The following is a 16,260-nucleotide window of genomic DNA, read 5'->3' on the forward strand; positions in this document are numbered from 1 at the left end:
AAAAAAAGAGACGTTTCTTGAAAAAAAACTACATTACCCACAATTCACGGACTTATGGGAGGAAATGCTGGTTTTGCAAAGGAGGTTTAGCTTCAACAGCTGCAGTTTAAAAGCGAAATACAGGGGGAGGGATGGGACTGGGCGGAGGAGGGAGGGCAGGGAGGCAGGGACTTGGGGGGCTGAGCCCCGCCGCCGGGCTGCCCGGAGCCGCTGTCATGGGGGGTCCCCGCCCGGAGAACCGACGGCAGCGCCCGGGGGGCACGGAAAGGCGAGGAGCGAGTTTCTGCAAAGTTTGACCCGGTTGCCTTTTGGATGCTGCTGCTGCTGCTGCGGCGATAGGAAGCGGGAACCCCCCCCAGCACCAGCACCAGCACCAGCACCAGCACCAGCACCACCACCCCTCCCTTCACCCCCCCCCAGCACCACCGGCGAGGCTGAGACCCGGGGGCCGGCGCCGTCCCCGTCTGCACGAATGTATTGCGAGAGAGGAAGCTTGCGGCAGCCGGGAGGCGGAGGCACCGATCCTGCTCCTCTCACCCCCCCGGGCATCTGACAGAGAGAGACGAAGGGGAAAAAGGGAAAAAAAAAACAAACCAAAAAAAACCAAAAAACCCAAACACCACCAACCAAAAAAAAAAAAAAAAAAAAAAAAAAAAACAAACCCAAACCAAAAAGCAAAAAACCAACCCAACAAACCATCGAGAGAAGGAGCCTCCCCCCCAATCCCTCCGCCCCCCCGCCGCACCTCGCCCCCGCGGCGCAGGGGAGCCCGGCGCGGTGCACGGCGGCCGGGGCTGGGTGCGGGATGCTGTGAGAGCCCGCGGGGGCACCGCGGGGCCCAGGCGTGTGCGGGGCAGCCCCCGCCGCCCCCCATGAGCCCCGCAGGGTGACCCAGAGCCGGCGCCGGCGGCGGGAGGAAGGTCGGACAGCCCTGCGGAGAGAGAGAGCCGCTCGCCGGAGAAGAAGAAGAGGAGGAGGAGGAGGAAGGGGAGCGGCGGGGCCGTCGCCCCTCGGGCCGGTGCGTGGCGGGCGGGATGTCAGGGGCGGCGGTTCCGCGGCGCTGAGCGGGTGCGGAGCGGCACGGCCCCGGCGGAGGCTCCGGTTCGCCGCTGCCTCCCGCCCCTGCGCAGCCCCGGAGCCGCTGCCCCACCGGCGGAGCCTGCATGGTCTCGGCTATTTCTAAGGAAAGAGAGAGAGAGGAAAAAAAAAAGAACACCAAGAAAAGGAAAAAAAAAAAAAAAAAAAACCACCACACCAACCCAAGCCCAGAGCCCTGACAGCGCTGGTGGAGGAGCCTCCAAAAATCGGAGATTTTGAGATTTTGGATACTTTTTTTTTTTTTTTTTCCTTTTTTTTTTCCAGCCGCTGTTTCTTTTCTGTTATTATTGTAATTTTGTGCGAAAGGAAGTTATGAACAACTGCAAGTCAGGAAGTGGAAATCCACACCGGTTGTGACAAGCTGGGGCTAAAAAACTATTTCATTATTTATATAGATGTGTCTATCAACATTCTGCTTTTCATCCAAAGAATAAAGGGAAATACCGGCTGGTCCTATGCTTGACTCTGAATGACAGACCGTGTCTGAGGAAAGGAAGGACTAAATATATCAGCTAAGAACACCACCGTTATTTATTGAACTCAAGAGACCTTCTTTTTTTTAACCCAAAGACTGTTTGAGCGAGAGATTTAACGGGTCATTAAAAGGGGAAAGAAAAAAAAAATTTTTTTTAAAGGCCCTTTTTGCTTCTGAAGTGCAGCTAACCTCAAAATAGGAGCAGTACTGGTAAGACAGATACTCAAAAAATTAAGGCTTTACCTGACAAGTTTTCTATCCTATGGATATCGGTTTTGAGCTTACAAACCAAGAAGATCTGTAATTGATCTAGCACCAGATAATTTCAATGCCTAATATTCCCCAGGATTGCTGGAGTACCCTCGGAGCTGTGTTGGACTGTATTCGGGGTATGCCATGGGCTGTATTCAGAGTATTAGCTGCAAATCCAAAGTTTTCCGGGAAAGTATTTCAGTGATTGAAGTCAAAGCCTCCATTGATCCCATTCCCACCAGCATCGACGAGTCCTCCAGCGTGGTCCTGCGCTACCGGACCCCCCATTTCCGAGCCTCTGCCCAAGTGTTGGTGCCTCCTATTCCCAAGAAGGAGACCTGGATTGTGGGCTGGATCCAGGCTTGCAGCCACATGGAATTTTACAATCACTACGGGGAACAGGGCATGTAAGTATCTCCCAGAGCGTGCACGGGTGCCTTTGCCTACCGGGAAGAGTGAGCAGGAGGACCAGGGCCTGGCTAGGAAATACTGGATTAAACCAAAATTGAAATTGGTTTGAAAAGCCAGCTCTTCTGAAACTTAACAGGACTTCCTCCTGTGTTTAAAATGCAGGAGAGCTTGTCCTTGCCCTCTTAAAGCAGTGGGGGATTCTTCTTGTCCTAATGGGAGCGTGCCCAAGCCCTATCCAAACCCCACTGGTGCTGGTGAGCACCCAAAGGCAACGCTGGGTTTCTCACCAGCTTCTGAGCAGCACTGGAGATCCTCAGATCCCAGCTCAGCCCTGCTGTGGCAGTGACAGCCACCCCTCTTTTGACCTGCATTTTACACAAGGGGTTCCCCTGACCTCCAGCTCCTCTTGCTTGCATCCCTCCTCATCCCTTCCTGGATCAAACTGCTCACTGAGCAGCCCCAGGGAAACCCCCTGGGCTGACACTTGTGGCACATTGCTGTCCCCAGTGTGCTGTGCTGATGCTGCAGGGAGCCAGGGCTGGCAGCCTGGGAGCCCCCCAGCTCTAGGAGCACATTTAACATCACAGAAGGAATCCTGCTTGCTTTGCCTACGGGGAAAGAAACAAAATGGATTTAACCCACTGATCATTAAACCCCATGCACATCACTTTGAAGCAGGGTGAAAAATTCTCATTACCCTCCTTCTAGGTAATATAAAGGTAGGAATATATAGATATCTCTGTAAGGGAGGGGGAATCTAGGGACTGTTTCCACACCAAAAGCCCCAGTCAGACAGTCATAGTGAGACAGGGATGAGTCAAATTAAAATGTCACCTCCCAAGTGTGAAAAGTCATCTCTATACCCCACCAGTTTGTTCCCCAGATGTTGCTGCAGGCTTTAACCCATGGGTTAGTCAGCAGCAGCACCTGATCTCCAGTTGCCTGCACAGAGCAGCAATTCTGCAACTCACGGTGCTGGGCAGCACCAGGTGCAGCCTCCTGGTGCAGCAGAAATCTGTCTGTCCAACCATGGGGACAAAACCTGACTGCAGAGCCCTGAGCTGGCAGATGATTTGGTGGCTGGAGGTGCCGATGCTGCCTGGTGTGTGGGGGACAAGGGAGGAAGGATGGGAAGGTCAGGGCTAAGCTACCCTCCTGTCCCCTCATCCTGAGCACCCTGGGTCAAGGGGATGCCAGCACAGCCCCTCAAGGGTTGTTCTGCGTGGCTTAAAAAGAAAAAAAAGATGAATGAGGAGGGCTAAGGGAGGATGGGAGCGTGGAAAGCAGGAGAAACTGACTTAACACAGCTCTTTCCTGAAGGCCTGAACATCTGCACGCACACCCAACCCTTCCTCCCTCCCTCCTGCCTGCGAGCCCAGATAAGGACACGGGTTCAGCATCTCAGGCATAAAGCCTGCTGAGATGTGGACCAGAGGGAAGGGCATGCCAAGGAGCAGCCAGAAGGGACAGATTGTTCCCCTGGTCTGTCCCCATGTCCCCTCTCTCTGCTTGAGTAGAAAAGTGCCTTGAGAAGCAAACTGGCACCTGGCAAACACCGGGAGAGAAGAAGGAGCAGAGCAGCTTAGCTTGATTTTAAAAGTACTTACAACAAGACCAAAATCTGTAGGCTTTTTGGCTCCAACACCATCTTCAGCAAGGACAATTTGTTGCTCAGATGGTCCCAGTTCCAGGCCTTTGGGATTTGCATGTGTAATTCTCAGGCTCATTTAGAAATCCTGCCTTTAGCCACCAGCTGCAGAGGAAAAGAGAGAGGTCCAGTGTACGTAAATACAGCTCACATCCACTGAAATAAAAGGGGCTGGGCAGAGAGCTGTGCTGGCAGTGCTGCTGTGGGCTGCAGACCTCAACACATCCTCTGCACCTGAGTTTCCCTGTGCTTAAAATGAGGATTTGGTCAAGTTTTCCCTTTCCCGGAATGTTTTGAGACAAAAAAAAAGTTGTATCTAGAAGCTAAGTGCTGTAAACAGGTGAACACTGCAGCTCTGCAGGAGAAGTGTTAGCCAGAAAAAAAACCTGGAAACAAAGATTTTTCCCTGAGAGGTTCATTGATATTTAAATGATATATATATATATATATAAAGTTACCCAAACCTAAGTAGGACATGGTCTTCTTCTCCACTCTCCTACTCATGGACCCCTCACTACCTGAAAGCTTTAAATAAAGGTGTTTGGGAGGAAAGGCCTCTTTTAATGCCCCTGAAACAGGCTTTTAGAAGACCTTTAGAGAGAGAGAGAGAGGACACAAACCTGTCTGAAAGGATGGGCCAAGCCTGGAGCAGGTGTAACTCACTGTAATCCCACTGACCTCCACGGAGCTGCATTGATTTCTGTCCCAACTTTCCATGGTGAAGAGCCTGCTGCAACACACACTTTTTTTTTTTTTTTTTTTAAATCACTGTGGTGAGAGACAAACAAAAAACTCCAAATAATAACAACTCAGTCGGTCAACCAGGGCATCAATACTTACAGCAGGCTTTGGATTAATTTTTCCACTTATATGCTCCAAAGTTGTTAGCTGTGTATAAGCTGAGGATAGAAACAGCTGAGAAATACTGGAGCAGATGGAGCTGGGCATAACACTCCTAAAGGGATGTTGGCTACAGAAGGGATCATTCAGACACACTCCTTTAAAGTGGCACTGACAATTTGGGGAGCTAAATGCAGTGAATTTTTGAATGTAAAGGGAAATAATTAAAGCTCAGAGAACACGTGGATGCTGGTATTATTTTAAGTGTGAGTCAGGAGATGTTGCTGGGAACACGAAAACCTCCAGCAGGAGGATGTGGATGTGCTCTCTGACCCTCCTCCTTTGTACAGAACTGGGTCAAACTCCCATTCATCCCTGTGGCTGAAGTGTCTGCCCCCCCCCTTTCCCCATCCAGCAGGATTTTACCCTGTATCCTTTGGGAAGGATGCTGCTGTGCAGTGGGAAGCATCAGGATCAGGCTGCAGAGCTCTGCCCTGTGCAGGACATGCAGGACCAGATCCCTGCAGGCATCTCCCAGGCTGGGTGCTGGTTTCTACCCCTGGCTGTGCAAGCACCTGGTGGGACCCAAGTCAGTGGCTGGGCAGTGCTGGAATGGCATCATCCAACCTTGTTTCTTCATCTCCATGGAGATGTGGAAGAAGCAGCACAGATGGAGATATGCAAAATAGAGAGATAAATAAATTGGAGTTTGAATATGAGCAGCCAAGGATCTAGAGAAGTTTCAGGTAGATATTTCACCTCAGGAGGACCCAATGGGGCAGCTGAGCAGCATTCATTACATAATCACTTTACCTTACTGGGCATCTCTCCCCTGCCAGATGAAATCTTCCATGCCCTGCAGCAGAGACAGCAATGAACTAGAGAATGGACTTGTCAAGAGAATCACCCCCCAGTCTTTAGGGGGGGAAAACACAAACAGAAACAACTTCAGCAAAGAAAAAAATGGGAAGTGAAAGGAGATCAGTTCACCATGGGAATTTTTTGAGATACCCCCCAGGGGTTCAGAGGAAAAGGCTTTGCTGTCCTTCATGGCCCCTGGCCCTTACCTGCACTCTGAGCACATCTCAGCCCAGATAAAGAAGTTGTCCATGCTGCTTGAGCTTGCTCAGATCAACCAGCAGAAATTTGTCCCTTTTCCTTCATGCCAGTTTCCTGCTAGTTTTACTCAGTAACCCAAACATCACTGCTGGTTCAGGGGCAGGAAGAGGCAGCTGGAGGATGGGGGGCATGAGGGACCCCAGCAGCCTGGCTCTGACAGCTGGGGAGCAACATCTTACATTTCCTTCCTGTCCTTTGCTATAACCCTGGCTTGAACCCTGCTGGAGTAGGGGAGAGAGAGACACAAACACACTGTAAAAGGCAATTTAAAATGAAGCAGCTCTGAATATCAGGTTTTCTTCCTTTCATCCTGCTGCCAGCACAAGCACAGCAGTGGAGGGAGGTGCAGGGGTGTGAAATCCTGGAGGTGGCTTTTTCCCTGCACCCACACGTTGCAGGGGTACCTGCAGCACCCAGCATCAGAGCAGGGCTCCCCTCCCAGGGAGCTGCTGGAAAGGGAGGGTGATGGGCAGCACGAGGTCGTGCAAGTCCATCTGGCCTCTAAGAAGGAGCTGCTGGCTTCAAGGAACGGAGGCTGAGGATGCAAAATAGTGCCTGTCTGAAAAGGTTAAGGGAACATCCCCTGGATGCAGGGGGCTGGAGGCTGCTGGGCTCGGATTCGCTGTCGCTGCACGGGATCGTTGGGGTCTGTGCTGGGAGCAGCCATCTGGAAGGCTCAGGATAAGCCAGGGGCTTCATTTGCTGTGACAGAAGAGGAAGAAATGGATCAGAATGAGAACGGGGAGGCTAAAACCTACATAAAGCTGCTTGGCTGGCAGCAGCAGCGGGGCTACGGGCCTGCCACAAGAAATAGCTCCAAGTTCTTTCTCCCGGTAGCAAGGAGATGTTTGTTAGGAGAGGTTTGCTGGCAGCTTCAGCCTCTCTTGATGCCCATACTGACTCTGAAGGTTTCAGAAGCAGCAGAAACAAGCTTGTCAGTGTTACAGGCCGGAATCTACTGATTTTAGAGCTGATCAGCTACAGTGATTCTGTGAAACCAGACAGGTTGGTTTCCTTTCATGCCTCTTCCCTGCTATTGTCAGCAAAGTGTTTACTGGGCACTTTTTGGTCTTTCCTTGGCTCGCCACCACCACAGAAAGATGCTGATGCAGCCAAAGATCATTCCACGGCCTTCTTTCCAAAATAACCCAAAAGGGCAGTGGTTGGCATATTATTTAACACAACCATACTGTGCAAGCAGAGGTAACCGACCTGGCTGCACTCAGGCTTTGCTGTCCCAGCAGAAGGGCAACCACCACCACCACCAGCAGAAACCATCATGAAGGTTGCTCCAGTCATGGGATCATCACAGGGCCTCATTTTGCTCCTTGTTGCAAAAGCTGCATGGATTAGGTGTGATGGTTTTGAAAGACCAGGGTTAACCTCACTGGTGAAGCAGAGCATGCTCTCCACAAGGAAGCAGAGGCCAGTTTCATCTTCCCCATTCCTGCCCATGCCTTTTCTTGCACAGGCTGCACTTCTGAGCCACCCTGGGTACAACCATGCTGCTCACAAACTCTTTGGGCTTTGCAGTGGGTTTCCCAGGCCCTGCAGGAGGCATGACCTGACCTGGTACAGCTCCACCTTTTTGCTCTCCCAGGCAAATCCCAAAAAAGGTCCTGCAAATCTGTAATGGTCTGGGGTCAGCTACATTTGCTGGGAATGAAGATGGGGACAAACAGATCTTAGCTGACCTGCAGTTTCTGAACATCCTCTGCCTGATTCTTCTGCCAGTTGCCCAGCAGCCTCTGATCCAAACAGGCTGGAGAAGCCTGAGGGGTTTATCATCCCCTTGTAGCACCTCAGGTCCTGGTTTGGCACCTCCACATCCTCAAAGACACTGTGGCTGTGCCTTTGCACCACACTTGTCACAGGATGGATTCCAGGAAATTGTCACATCTCGTCCCCTGGTGACAGCCGAGCTGAGTACTGGCCTCTGTCTGAATGGAAAGTAATCCTAAACCATCTGCTGAAAGAGAAAGAGCTCCCAGATGGTGTTTCAGAGCCAGGCTGTGTGTGAGGAGGAGGTGGGGGGCTGCAGAGCACGACCTCCCCTCATCTGCCCTCCCAGGGCTGAGTTCATCCAGAATCCCCGGAGCTTTTCCCTTTTCATCCCTCCCTGAGGAGCAGACGAGCCAGGCTGGCAGTGACTCAGAGAGCAGAGCACACAGACATCTCTCCTGTGGCCGGGGGTCCTGGCAGGAATGCTCAGAGATCTCCTTTTGGTTGCTTTCACTAAAAAGGTTCTTCAAGGGAAAGGACTCCCTCTGCCTGCTGGCTGCAGGCTCAGGAGGAGAGGATCCCAGGCTCTGGAATTGCTGCAGCCACCAGCGGGAAATCTGCACGGGGAAATGTCACCCTTGTGTAACCCTGGCTGCTGCTAACCCCTGCTCTGCTGCTTGGAGCAACCTGCATCCCTCCTGGAACATCCCTGCATCCCCCCCAAAGCATCCCTGCATCCCCCCCAGGAGCATCCCTGCATCCCCCCCCAGGAGCATCCCTGCATCCCCCCCAGGAGCATCCCTGCATCCCCCCCCAGGAGCATCCCTGCATTCTGCCTTAGAGCATCCCTACATCTCCCTGGTTCATCCCTGCATTCTGCCTTAGAGCATTCCTGCATTCTGCCCTACAGCATCCCTGCATCCCCCCTGGCACATCCCTGCATCCCTCCCAAACATGCCTCCAGAGCCCTCTGACCTGCAAAGCAGCCACCTCCTGCACGGTGCAGCCCTTCACCCAACACCTCCCAGGGTTTTTTTTGTTTGTTTGTTTCTGTTTTGGTTTTGTGGGCTTTGGTTCGGTTTGGTTTTTTGCAAGGACCCCCACTAGCATGAGCAAAAAAAAAAAAAATAACAGTGAGATCTTTAAATGCCCCCCCTCAGTACCTTCTAGGGACAGCCAGACATTTACAGCCAACTGCTGAGCCATCCAGTGGTTACAAACACGGTGGCACTTTATGGTCATTAACTAATGAGCAATCAGAGCAGCCTGGTGGACAGTCACCTTCCTCTGGGCCAGCAGAGAGGAGGAACTCATCCTAAAGCACTGCCCAACACCCCTCTGCCTCCCCCCAGCCTGTGCCCAGCTCCCACCTCCCTCCAGGGACTATTTTAAGCAGCAGCACTGGGCTTATTCAAGGCTTGGAGTGTCACCCTGCTGAGCCCCAGCCCATCCCCTCTGCCTCCCTCCCAAGATTAATCAGGTCCTAGGGAGCTGCAGGGCTCAGGGGTGGTGGGGGCCAAGTGCAAATGCCACCCCAGGAGCTGCTGGGAGAAGGAGCCACCTCCCCCACGCTGGTTTTTAAAGGGATGTCCTGAACATACCTGGCACGTGCTCTGGTGATGGCACCCGGGCTATGGTGAGGGCATTTTATTGCCTTTACTCTGCAGATACCTCAGCCTTTCCCAGAGATGCTTAGAGCTGTTGGCTTCTGTTGGCAAATCTAATCTGAAAAATTAAAAGTGGAGGTTAATAATAAAAAACAACCAAGCAAAACAAAACCCAAACAAAAGCAAACAAACAAACAAACAAACAAAAAAACCCCAACACAACCCCATGGTGTGCATCAGCACTGCAAGGTGCTGGCAGGATGTCCTCACTCCCTTTCTTGCTGGAAAGGGGACCCCTCCCCATCAGCCTCAGTGCCAGATGATCAGCTCAGGCAGATTTAGGGGGTGGCTGAGGTGGTTCCTCCAGTGCTGGTGGCACCAGAGCAGGATGGGTGACACATCCAGCACCAGGCAGGTGTTGGGAGGGAGAGGGGCTTGGCCAGAGAGAAAATGAGATTTTAAGAGTTCTTCCTTGAAAAGGAAGAACAGAAAGGGGCAGTGGGAAGCTTTATGGTCCACTTGAGTCCCTTCCACTGCTTTGGGGGGCTCTGCTGTCACCTCCTTCCCAGGGCCAGTGCTCAGCTCACCCGTTCTGCTGACAACACAGGAGATTTGGTGCTACTGGGAGACAGAAACTCAGCCCTGAGCCCTGGTCTGACTGGCACAAGAGCTGAGACCCCACACACTGCACTGCACTCAGTCCTTTGGGCCCACCCTGCACTGCTGGATTTTTCTCCAAGGCTGGAGCTTTTCTGAACACTTACCCTTGGCAGCCTTACTTCAACACCAAAATATTTTAAACCACTCCAGGTAGCAAGGGAAACTGTGGCCCTGCAGGGTGATTGGAACTGGAATGGCATGAGAATTGGAATGGGATGCCCAGGGAGGGGGTGGATTCTCCATCCCTGGAGGTTTCTAAGAAGAGACTGAATGTGGCACTGAGTGCCACGGGCTGAGAGTGGATCAAGGGTTGGACTTGATGAGCTCAGAGATCCTTTCCAACCTGGATGATTCTGTGATTCCAGGTGGTTCCTCAGTGGCTCTTGACAGCAGGACAGTTTTTCATGACCTGGCAATGTGCAGACACCAGTTCTAGTGGCAGGGCTCTTCTGGCAGGATGTTATGAAAGCCACAAATTCCAGTCAGAGCTAAAAGGGGAATTCAACAACTCCACCCTCCTCTTCCTTGAAGTCCCGCGTGCTCCTCAGCTAATTAATTAATTATCCATAATTTGTCCTTGATTGTGGCAGGTCAAGTTGGGAGCTTCCAGATCTCCTGGATGGTAAAATCCAGGCCATCAGTGACTCAGATGGAGTGAACTATCCCTGGTACGGGAACACCACCGAAACCTGCACCATCGTGGGCCCCACCAAGAAGGAGTCCAAGTTCAGCATCAGCATGAACGACAACTTCTACCCCAGCGTGACGTGGGCAGTGCCCGTCAGTGAGAGCAACGTGGCCAAACTCACGAGCATCCACAGGGATCAGAGCTTCACCACCTGGCTGGTGGCCACCAACACGGCCACCAACGAAATGGTGACCCTGCAGACTATCAAATGGCGCATGAGGCTGAGCATCGAGGTGAACCCCAGCAGACCCCTGGGGCAGCGTGCCAAGCTGCAGGAGCCCTCTGCTCAAGAGCAGCCCCAGGTCCTTAGCAAGAATGAGCCAATACCACCCAGTGCCCTTGTCAAACCCAATGCCAATGATGCTCAGGTACTCATGTGGAGGCCAAAGGATGGACCACCCCTTGTGGTGATACCTCCGAAACACCGGTAACACAGACCTGGCGTCCCGGCACTAAGAGGGAGAAAACAAACAAATAAATCAAATAAACCAATAAACAAACAATCAAAGCACCACCAACCAAGCAGAACAATCACTTAGGTATTAGAATACACACGTGTAATCTGAGCAAAATCAAAAAATGCACTTTTTCTTCATTCAACAAATGCAACCATTCTACCTTCTCCCATTGGGACGGATTTCACTGTGCTAAAGCTAAAGAGGAGACCTTTGACTGGGGTCTGTCTCATCACTGGATTCCTAAGGGAAGAAACTAACACTGATGTCTACCCCTATAGCTTTTATTTTTTTTCTTCCCTACTTCAGTTACTGTTTGAACTTCAGTCTCATTAGCTTGTTCAGACTGCCCAGAACAATAAGAACATTTTATTTGGGATTTGAAGAGCCTTTTTTTTTTTTTCTTTTTTCTTTTTCTTTTTTTTTTTTTTTTCTCCTGTTGAGAACAAAAGTTTTTGGAGCAAAAAGTTGACTATTTAAGATATTTAAAATAAGGATTTTTTTTTTTTTTTTTTTTGAGCTGTAACGTTCTGAGTTGCAAATCCAAGTCATGCGGCCTTATGTAGACTTTGCTTTGCATTGCCAAACTTTTGCCTTAAAGCTATGTTTGAAAACAAAAAAAACCACAACAAAACAACAAAAACACCACCAGGCAGAATGTCCTTTCTACAGAAATTTTGAGATAAAGTTTCGGAACAAGGAATAGATTTATCAGCATGTCACGGGGCTGATGGATGAAAAGGGCATGAAATTGGAAGAAGTGTGATGATAAGAAAAATCTCCCTGGTTTTAAAACCTGGAACAAGGATGGATGGAAATAATCTCAGTTTCAAAGCAATGCAAATACCAAACTTGCTGTAGGATGTCTCTTGAGCTGGAGCTATTAGGCCACCTCCCTGCTTTGCAGAAGACACAGCAAGAGAGCTTGCTCTGCCCACAGTGGGGGAGCTCAGGAACAAGGGGTAATTCACAGCTAGAATTGTGGCCCTGGGAGTCACCTTAAACCAAGAGAGAGTCCCACTGGGTTTGTCTTTGTGGCACGCAGATGTTTGTCCAGCTAGCCCATGGTCTTACCTTCTTCATGGCATCAGAGCCAAGGGCTTACGCCCTGTCTGGTGTTGGGTGATGCTGTGGTGTCCCCTTTTCCCATGAAATCCAAGTGATGGTGCTGTGAGGAAAGCAGGATATTTAAAAAAAAAACAAAAAAAAACCCAAAAAGCCAGAGAGAGATCCTTTTGATATCATTGGAGATGCACTGGAGATGCAAGGGCAGATCTTATCTACCAAGCCTACTCAGCAATATCCATAATTCAGGAACTGGCATGTCTGAAAATAACAGGCACCCAATTCCTAGCAAACACTGGAAGCAAAAGCTGTGACTTAACTCTTCTTCCCATGAAAACAAACCACATTGGGGTTAGTGGATAATTTTTTTCCAGATGACCTTGTTATCTACAGGAGTGTCAGGAATAGGGCACAGAGAGGGAGGACCATGGGCAATTCTGGCACCAAGCTCTACGTAGCAAAGGGTGATGCATGGTAAGGTACAAGCAGGGCAACACCTGAGTCTTGGGTGTAGATCCTTCAGGAAGGAAGGTGCATTTGGAGATGGAACCTGTAGATTTGAATTAGGACCTTTTCCAGATGCTCTAAGGTAACCAGACACACTTCTGCAGAGGAATGCAGCCCAGAGAAGCCATCTGAGTGGGGCTGGGGCATGGTCTGCAGGCAGGGAAGTTCTGCAGTGGAGGTGGCAGGGAGGGGAGGATTTGCTCTCTGGCTCCAGCACATGGCCCAGGGCAGATCACTTCCCATTCCCTCTGCAGCTCCTTCCCCTTGGTGACTTTTTCTTCCTCTTATTAACAATTTGCCTCAAGAGCTAGGACTGAGGAGAGCTCAGCATGCCAGAGACAAGCCTGGCCCTGCTGAGCTGGTCTGAACAGGTCCCATCACCACACACATGCTGCTCAAAGGCTCTCTCCCCAGAGAGGCACCAATTAGCTGCTATTGCCATCTTCATCTTCCAGGACATTACCAGCAAGAAATTCTCCTTTACTTCTCCAAACCCACACCATCAACTTGGGCAACAGGTTCAGCAGCAGCACCTGGGGACTGTGTGCCCACAAGATACACATCCCCTCCCCGTGACAGTCTCAAACCAGCAAACAAGGCTCCCAGGTCCCTGCAGCTGTCACCCCCCTTTTCCAGGGGATCCCCCCCTCCTCCTGCACTGCTCCTCAGAGATGCTGGGCCAGGGAGATGCTTTCTCCAACGTGAGAAGTCCAGCATCACAAGCAGCCTGCAAACAAACGGACTGGATCGAACCCAAATCCACGAGCCAAAGGTTGCCTAAATCCAGGCTTTGGGACTATAAAGGGTGAAGCTGGGGAGGCTTTGACTTGCAGAGTCACTCTCTGTATTAAAACTCCATTTTCTTACCCGGATTCAAATCCTAACTCTAGCTCTGCCAGCACAGCCCTGTGGGACTTGTCTGTATTTTCTCTTAGGCAATACATGCAGAAGAGGACAAAATGGGAGCTGGGGGTGAATAAGCTGATGGAGCTTGCATGCATCTCAGCTGCTGCTTAGGGGCACTGCTGGGCAGTCCTGGGGGTGGGAGCTGAAGGGGTATTTATGTCTGGTATTCACTTTGTCTCCAGGTGCTGAGTACTTCCAGTTCTCACTGATGTCTGCATGGGTCGAAGAAATCAGACCCAGTTGTCTTAATTAGCTGCACAAAGGAATTCCAAGGAAAGATTTCTTCTCAGTCACCAAAAACCACATTCAGGGAACACCTATGTCCTTTCCCACTTCTCTTTGTGTTGGACTTAAACCTTACCACCCCACTGCATTAAAGTAAATCTGGTTCCTCCTACTCCCTCTACCTGGTGGACTGGATGCATCCATGCAACCTGACAGTAACCTCCTGGCTAATTCATCCTCTTGCACTGAACAGACCCAGCTGAGCAGTAAACACAAAACTCAAATTTCATGTGGGGGTTGGCTTTGCACAGACTTCTCCCTTCCCAAAGAATGCCTTTACCCCATGCCTAGGTCACAACGTGCCCCTCCACCTCCATTTGCATCACCAGACACTGCACAGAAAAGTGATGCTGCCTCTCTTGAGAGCTCATGCATTGTGATTAAAAGTGATGGGGTTTGGGGTTTTTTTTTTTTCCAATTTTTTTTTTTTTTTTCCAATGCTGCTTCATTACAAAACTGATGAGGACAAATTGAAAGGGGGCAGTGGCTGGAAGTATCAGGTGCTACAGACATCACTATTGGTAGGGCTGGTTATGGGGTGGAAAGGGGACTGACAAGGTCCCAGTGGGGACCAGGGGCATCCTGTACTGGGTACACTGGTGACCAATCAGAAGGAAATAAAGCTCCTTCTCTGACAGCTTTTTATAGAACTGAGAAGGGCACTGACATGGGTCTTTACAGCCCCAAATCACCAACAGGAGCTGAGACCTAAATCTGTCACTATCACAGCCCTGCAGTGGTCCACAGGGTGGGAGCATCAGGCTGAGACCCTTTCCCACCTCCTCTCCCCCCACAAGGAGCAGAACCAGGGCTGGCAGGCAGCATCCTGAGCAGCACCACAGACCTTTTAGTTTTTGTTTCTTACCCTTGACACCCAGATGAGAGCAGCAGCTCCTCAGAGAGTCATCAGAGATGAAGAAGCCTTGGGGAGGGATGGGTGGACCTGCTGGGCTGGCACAGAGGGGAGCAAGGCTGGGTTTAGTGGTGGGGTGGGCTGCCCCAGGCTGGGCACTGCCATCCCTGCATCCCTCCTGCCTGGGCTCCAGGTGCAGCAATAAAGAATTGTCCTTGGTCTTGCAGAGATACTGTGAAAACAAAACCCAAGATGTACCAAGTCTGGACAGTTCCAGATGTAAAAAGAAAAAAAAGCAAAAAAAAAAAAGCAAACAAAGAAAAACAAACAAAAAACCCCAAAACAACAAACCCAAAACCCTGCTTTTATAACAGATGGAGAAATAAAGTGAAGTTTTGGAATGCATCTGCCTGGAATCATTTGGGTGGTGGCTCCACCACCTCTCTGCACTCTCATTTCAAGGTGATGACAAACACCCAGTTTGTTGGTTTGGGTTTGGGTTTTTTTGCTACGCTGTTCAGTTTCCTGCTGCTGTGTGGTTATTTAGCAAAAGCCTCCTCAGATGTTTGCATCTGGAGAGAGGCAGGAGGCTGTGGTACCTGGAGCAGGGAGAGCAGCCCTGGCCACCAAAACCTGGGCAAATGGGAGGTCCAAAGCTGCTGCAGTAGGCAGCTGGTTTTCAAATAAACACAATGTCTTCATTTTGTAGCATATAAATAACTTTTCAATTCAAGGTTTTGTTTGTTTCCCAGTAAAGGAAACTGCTGGAATTCTTTTCCCAAGAGCAGGGGGTGCCTCAGCCCACCCTGGCACCTTCCAAGTCTGTGCTCCAGCTCCTCCTGCTCCAGCCCAGCCCACCACAGGCTCCCTCCCCTCCTGCCCCAAGGCAGGTGCAAGTTTCTCTTTCTGTGGTTTTGGTTTTCTTGGGTTTGTTTTTTTGTTTTTTTGATTTTTTTTTTCCTGTGTTCTTTCAGTAGTTTTGCTCTTTTGCTGCTCTCTGTTCCAGCCTGCAAAGCAGCATCAAGGCTTCTGCAGGAAGCAGCCAAATCTTGCTGCTCTTGCATCAGCTCCCTTGGGACCCTCCTGCTCATTGGGGCTGGGGGAGCTGCACCCCATGCTCAGGGCTTTCCTTGGATGTACCCTGAGCAGAGGGGCTGCATCCTTACCTGGGCATCCCCCAGCAAGGGGCTCCTCACACCCACATCTCCCCTGGAGCAAACAAGGGCCTGCCAGAAACCTCTGAAGTCCCTCAAAGGTTGCAGCCAACTCTTGCAGCTCCAGAACCTTTGGCTGCTGCTGCTGAGCAGCTGGGAGACCTGGGACCATCAGCCCTGAACCACTGAGGTGCCCACCTAAAATACAAAGAGCCACAGGAGGCAGCTTGGGATGCTCCACAGAGCAGGGACACAAAGCCAAGAGCTGGAGGGGAAGGACAGGAATGGAAAATACAGGAGGGAAGGAACATGCAGGGATGGAGCCTGAGCAGAGGAGAGGTTCTGAGTGGGATTCCTTACCACGCTGGAAATGCTCCAAGCTCATCTGTTGATAGCAGGTTAAATTTAGATGTCCTGGTTTCGGAGGGAGGGGAAGGCTGGAGAGGGAACACCAGCCAACCCACAGCTGGTTTGGAGTGACACCCTGAAAAAGCAAAAAGCTCCTGGTCAGGGAT

At 50.8% G+C, this 16,260-nt stretch overlaps 1 protein-coding gene and 1 long non-coding RNA gene across 2 annotated transcripts; one reads left to right on the forward strand and one right to left on the reverse strand.

Moving 5' to 3' along the window:
- The first annotated feature begins 69 nt into the window (after window positions 1–69).
- FAM78A (family with sequence similarity 78 member A) lies at window positions 70–14,996 on the forward strand. Its single transcript, XM_071766673.1, has 2 exons — window positions 70–2,232; window positions 10,423–14,996. The coding sequence occupies exons 1-2, from the start codon at window positions 1,970–1,972 to the stop codon at window positions 10,949–10,951; spliced, it is 792 nt and encodes a 263-aa protein (XP_071622774.1). The 5' UTR covers window positions 70–1,969; the 3' UTR covers window positions 10,952–14,996.
- On the reverse strand, window positions 1,607–9,322 carry LOC139806678 (uncharacterized). The gene is made up of 2 exons (XR_011730315.1): window positions 9,167–9,322; window positions 1,607–8,182 (listed from the first exon to the last, which is right to left on the reverse strand). It is a non-coding gene; the product is annotated as an uncharacterized lncRNA (long non-coding RNA).
- Window positions 14,997–16,260: the final 1,264 nt, after the last annotated feature.

This window comes from Heliangelus exortis, chromosome 22 (assembly GCF_036169615.1).
Source record: "Heliangelus exortis chromosome 22, bHelExo1.hap1, whole genome shotgun sequence".
Classification (NCBI taxonomy): Eukaryota; Metazoa; Chordata; class Aves; order Apodiformes; family Trochilidae; genus Heliangelus; species Heliangelus exortis.

Bases quoted from the DNA above. Each gene is read 5' to 3' on its own strand.
- FAM78A (XM_071766673.1), top strand. From the start codon at position 1,970: ATGGGCTGTATTCAGAGTATTAGCTGCAAATCCAAAGTTTTCCGGGAA. The intron at 2,233-10,422 runs GTAAGTATCTCC...TGATTGTGGCAG, and splicing joins CACTACGGGGAACAGGGCAT to GTCAAGTTGGGAGCTTCCAG.